Source organism: Pelodiscus sinensis, chromosome 8 (genome assembly GCF_049634645.1).
Source record: "Pelodiscus sinensis isolate JC-2024 chromosome 8, ASM4963464v1, whole genome shotgun sequence".
Classification (NCBI taxonomy): Eukaryota; Metazoa; Chordata; order Testudines; family Trionychidae; genus Pelodiscus; species Pelodiscus sinensis.
The window spans coordinates 31,474,198-31,480,197 of NC_134718.1; the positions used below are offsets into that span (position 1 = coordinate 31,474,198).

The following is a 6,000-nucleotide window of genomic DNA, read 5'->3' on the forward strand; positions in this document are numbered from 1 at the left end:
GCTAAAAGAAGAGAAAGCTGCATATCACATTTGGTGGTCCTAGCTCTTACCATTTAGAAGGAGTTCTCGAACAAACAGACCCATAGATGGCTGGGCAGACACAAGCTTTTTAAAATATACACAAAGATTGAATTTCCCTGCTCAAAAGTAATCAGTAAATTAGAATGCATCTCTCATTTTAGAGTTTAATAGGATAAAACCAAAACAATATAAAAAAGAGAGTCCATACTAATTCATTCCAATTGGAATGGATTGTTTGAATCAGTATAACGATACTGTTTTCAAGCTTACCATAGTTCTACACCCTTTCCTAACAAATCTGAATAGCTTGATCCATACAGCTCATTTAACTCTTTGCAGTCTGCAGCACTTAATGAGTCACACACACTTCTCACTTTCTTCTGAATAGAGCTATATCAAGGAGGCAGTTGGCACAAGTCCTGAACAATGATTCTGTGTGTTTTTCATTCCATCGTACACAAAAAACTAAGATTAACATTTTGTCATGGTTATTTTTAGCACACATCATAGACAGGTCACCAGCAACAGATAAAAATTCACAGAAGCTGCTGACCTGTCTAAGACTTCACTAAATATAACGTGGGAGGAGGGGGAAAGAGGCTGATAGCTAGAGCTCCACAGTCATGAGAGGAAGGGGACGGCCACAGCCCTTTCTCCACCAGCCTCAGCCACAAGGGGGAGTAGGAGAGTGTGCAAGGCCTCTACCAAAGCCAAAGAGCAGAGTGCAAGGTGTGCACAGCTCCAGCTGCTCACAGCAGATGCCAAAAGAAGTCACAAAGGTCTGGTAAAGTTATGGAATACATGACTAAATCGTATCCTTGCCCGTAAGTCGAATTCTAATTTTATTCAGGCTCATACTTCAGATACAACTGCACCATTTGCTATTTTCAGGACACTAGCACAGAGATGCACTGATTAAATCCTACAAACCACAGTCCTCTGCCCAAATACAAGAGATAACAATCCTCTCCATTGTAGGGATGTAATAGTGTAGTCAATTAACCGATAAGCGAAACCTTATAGGTTAATGCTCTAGACTACATGCATTTCCCTCCCTCCCTGCCCCCAGTAAATTTTTAGCAGGATGGCCAGCAGCCTGGCTCAGTCTTGGCTTGCGATGGGTCCAGGACCTACCCTTACTGCAGCTCTGCATTTAAAGTGTATTAGGAGCCGGGTGGACAGGCAGCCCCGCTCAGTACTAGCTTGTGCCAGGTCAAGGAGCTCAGACACCCCTCCCCCAGACAGTGGCTGCTGCCCCCCTGAGCTGCTGCCTCTGATGCAGAGGCAACAGTGCAGGGTGACAGGGGTCTCCTCAGGAGCGAGGTCAGAGTACACTGGCTGCTGGTCCCGTCCCCGGAAACTACAGAATAGTCGACTAACCAATATTCATGAGGTTACTCGACTATTCAATTAATCGATATTTAACATCCTTTCTCCATTGTAATCTTTTTCAGACAGGTCGCATTTATTTTATTTCTGCTGCTTCTTTCAGCAAGACTCAGCAATGGAACTATTGACCACACATGCTTAAAGGGAAGATATTTTTAGCATTACAGAAGTCAATCGACCTTCTTTTCTTCTCCTCCATCACTCACTTTAAAGGAGGGGCAAGCTCAGTGGCCTGAAGAGAAATTAAATCAACATTTATGTACCTACAAAACCTTGTGGAAAAAAATACAAACCTATTTCACCCTGATTTGTATGTTATGGGAGAAACACAAGATGGCATGAATCAGCTTCTGTGATTGAGGGACTTTGACTTAAGGCAAAAAAACTCCTAAGACCTTATCAGTGTGCTCATGTTTCTAATTGATTGAAACAATTCCCTAAGCCAGTGGTTCCCAACCTTTTTTATACTGCAGTCCAGCAAGCCCATTCACAAACTTCTGGCAGACCAGTAACATTTTATTGTCAACCCCCTGCCTCTAAGAGTTCCCCGCACCTTAGCGCTCCCCATTGATAGTCCCACTCCCAGAGTCCCCCAGTGCCTGCTCCGCCTTCCTCATCTAGCCCTGCGTTGCCTCCCAGCCACCAGCTGAGCTCTGCTGTCCAGGTCATGGCTGCTCTAAGGCTGCAGTGCAGAGCTCCATGTGGCCCTCCCACTGCATAGCAAACAGCTCCTCCACTCTGGAGGAATCTCTGCCCCTGTCTAGTGCTGGTTGGCTGAGAGGTGGGGCAGGATGACAAATTCGCAAAGTACTATGCTAAGAATGACACAAATATTGGAAATAAACATTCAAATATTTACATCTTCAGTACTTGCATTATTTTTATTTATGTATTTATTCAGAAGCCTGGGCAACTGCAGTGCTTTTATCAATAAAAACTGGGACAATCTCCTGATGACTTTATATTTTAAATCCATTAGTTGATTTAATTCGTTCTAGGTATAGCAGTCCTACCTTTACAAACATGGAACAATTGTTACCATCTTACAGTGAGACACAGCAAAAGTCCATCACCATATTTATATATATATATATACACACACACACACACACACACACACACACACACACACACACACACACACACACACACACACACACTAACCAAAGTGGACATGGTTGTTATGCCAGAAAATTACTATCCTGGCAATGAAGTTTAAAACTTTAGTGGGTCCCTGCACAGCAAATTAACAGACCATACAATTGCTAATATGAAGAATCTTGATTTGCTGCCAGAGTGCATAACTAAAATGCAAGTCTCCATGATCAAAACGGCAACATTCACTAGCATTAAATTGACTTATAGGAAGAGCTAAAAATAAGATCTCTTAAGGAAAAAGAATTCCCCCAGGAGGATCACAAAATCATGTGAAGACTAAGACGACGTTTTAATGGCAGTATAGATTTTTTTTAAGTACCAAAAGAAATCTTATGCTCATTATGTAATTAAGGGTATGTTTAGATCTATTTCTAGAGACCAAATTGTATACAGCTATCTACATCTAAAAGCACGTGACAGCACAAGGAGATTGTTAGAATGACCATTTCAGCACATTTTCTGGATTGGTGTATACAAAATACTTCAGTTGTCTCATCTTAGCACCCATTTATAATTCAATACCTCAAAATATTGAAGAAAGTGTTCAAATACTCAGTTCCATTTTTCAATGTGTCAATAGACATTATGGCTAACACAAACTTTACTTAGCCTGCACTCATTTTTATCTAGTGAATGTTGTATGCTTGTTAAACATTGCACTCCAAATTGATTCAAGTTGTATTGTATAAGCAGCATCCATAGTAGGAATGCTTTGCCAGTGAAGTACAGGTTGGACTTCCCTGGTCCAGTATCCTTGGGACCTGAGCAGTCCCAAACCAGGGAGTCTGCCAGACCCGAGGAGGTCAAAGCCATGTTCCCAACCACCAGAGCACTCTGATCCAGCAATATCCATGGTCCAGACTAGGGATGTGAACAAGTAATCATTAGTTGATTAACCGACAAGCCTAGCCTTATTTAATCTACTACTGTGTCAGAGGCAGCAAGGGGGGAGCAGGGAGTAAGAGCTTTGCTCCACTTCCTCTGCCACTGTGGGGTGGGGCAGACAGACCCCTGCTGCCAGCTCCACTAGCCTGGGTTTGGGGAAGAAGTGGAATGGGGACAGAGCAAGGGCAGGGAACAGACAGGTATGTCTCAGTCCTTCCTTGGGGTGGAGAGTGTCACATAACCAGTAGCCCACAGGATCCTCCTCCTCCTCCCCCCGACCTGTCTCCTCTGGTTGTGTGGGTCGATCAGATTACTATGGTCGATTAAGGCCAGGTCTACACTAGAGCCGGAAGGTTGGGTTAAGGTATACAACTCCAGTTATGTAAAGTTCGTAGCAGGAGTCAACTTATCTTACACCAAGCTTGGCTCCATCCTCATAGCAAAAGGCCAATGGGAGCAAACGCTCCCATTGGTTTCCCTTACTCCTCACAATTGTGAGTATATATACACACCTCTCCCTACTGAGGGTCTCCCACTATCCTATCCTCCCTCCACTGTGGTACCTCCCATCTCCAGCTGCCCTTGTCACTGCAGGTTTGGCAGAGAGTGGCCTGTCAGAGCCCAGCTCCAGCCCTCCTCCAATTGCCAGCCCCAGTGGCTGTGCCCATAGTAGGCAATTGGGGAGGACAGTGCTCCCCTCCCCCCAACATGAAGCTTGCACCAAGGGACTAGATTGGTGATACCGGGCAAAGGTGAGGGGACCAGATGCTGGCCAGAGCCAGGCACCCCCACCCCAATACCTCCCCCCTCCCCCAGAGCCAGGCACCCCCACCCCAATACCTGCCCCCTCCCCCAGAGCCAGGCACCCCCACCCCAATACCTCCCCCAGAGCCAGGCACCCCCACCCCAATACCTGCCCCCTCCCCCAGAGCCAGGCACCCCCACCCCAATACCTGCCCCCTCCCCCAGAGCCAGGCACCCCCACCCCAATACCTCCCCCTCCCCCAGAGCCAGGCACCCCCACCCCAATACCTCCCCCCTCCCCCAGAGCCAGGCACCCCCACCCCAATACCTCCCCCCTCCCCCAGAGCCAGGCACCCCCACCCCAATACCTCCCCCTCCCCCAGAGCCAGGCACCCCCACCCCAATACCTCCCCCAGAGCCAGGCACCCCCACCCCAATACCTCCCCCCTCCCCCAGAGCCAGGCACCCCCACCCCACACCTAGTACCTGGGTCCCGGAGTCGCCGCTCATTTCCTCCTCAGGCGCGCTGGGGCGGCGCGAGCTCAGCAAGCAGCTGTGAGCGCTGTGCTCAGAGTGGCCGGGCTGGATGTGAGCGCGTGCGCAGAACGCCCAGCGCTGAGCGGCCCGGCCGGCTGTGAGCGCGTGCGCAGAGCGCCCAGCGGCCCATCCGAACGTGAGCAGACACTGGGCGGAGCGCGGCCCGGCCGACTGTGATTTGCAGTCGGCACGTGCTCCGAGCGGCCATGGGGCCGCGCTTTATTCCTGTATAAAAATGCGCTGGCGGCGCGCCAAACGCCAGTTCGCATGCCTGCTCTAGGGCTTGCTAGGCTGGTTCCTGCTCACTCATCCCTCTGCCTGGTGTGGGGAAGGAATTGTCCCCAGGTCAACCTGAGTGACCTTGAGAAATAGTTCACCTTCCTCTAAAGCAGGGATCAGCAGCCTTTCCGAAGAAGCTTGCTAAGATTTAACTCTTCTGCCTCGGTGGTGCTGCTCTCCGGGGAAGAGCTCTCTCCACCTGGCCCCCTGTGAACACCCTGGCTCAATGCAAATCTTTGAGCTGACTTACCACTTGCTAATGGAAACTCACTGTTAATTACATAATTACACTTGAGCCATTTTGCTAGGGCTGCAGTTAGGGAGAACTGTTTAATTTAAATTATTAAACAGATCAAGCATTTTAACTTTCTCAGTTTATCAAACTTCATTTTAAATAAACATAAGTAAAATATGCCCAGTACAAAAGGTTTCAAAGTTTTCTTTATGGCAGGGGGTGGGAAACCTTTTTTGGGTTGGGGGTCACTGACCCACAGAGAAATCAGCTGGGGATCACACAAGTGAGATGTGAAAATCTCCAAAAAACCCCAACCTTCACTGATGTGGCCTCCCAACTGAAACACCTCACTCCTCTGCGTTCCAGCCACGCAGGGTGAGGGGAAGGGACAGGAAGGACTTAGGTTCTGGTCATCTCATAGGCCAGATTTACTTTTCTGGGGTTCCAGAGTTAGTGGATTTTGTAAACCATCTTAGCCTCTGAGGTGGGAACTAAAATGAGGGGTTCAATGTGTGGGACAAGGCTGCCAGTGAGTAGAATAGAGATGTAGGATCTGGGTGGGAGGTGGGGTGCAGGACAGAGTCTAGAAGGGAGTTTGGCGGCAGAAGAGGGTGTGGGTATGAGAGGAAGTTTGGGAGCGGAAGGGGGCTGGGGGAGTAATGCAGAAAAGGTGAGAGGGTGAGAATGCAGCCAAAATAGCTAGTTGGGGAGGGAGGCAAAGAAGAGGAGAATAAAGAAAAGTGCAGCTTCTG

The 6,000-nt window shown here is 48.3% G+C and overlaps 1 protein-coding gene across 1 annotated transcript in view; it reads right to left on the reverse strand.

Annotated features, from left to right (window-relative positions):
• Window positions 1–4,841, reverse strand: part of SGPL1 (sphingosine-1-phosphate lyase 1) — a 46,038-nt gene extending 41,197 nt beyond the window's left edge. The window contains exon 1 of the mRNA XM_075934965.1: window positions 4,684–4,841. Coding sequence (XP_075791080.1) covers window positions 4,684–4,707 — 24 coding nt within the window. The 5' untranslated portion in view covers window positions 4,708–4,841. The remainder of the gene's footprint in view (window positions 1–4,683) is intronic.
• Between the last annotated feature and the right edge of the window lie 1,159 nt (window positions 4,842–6,000).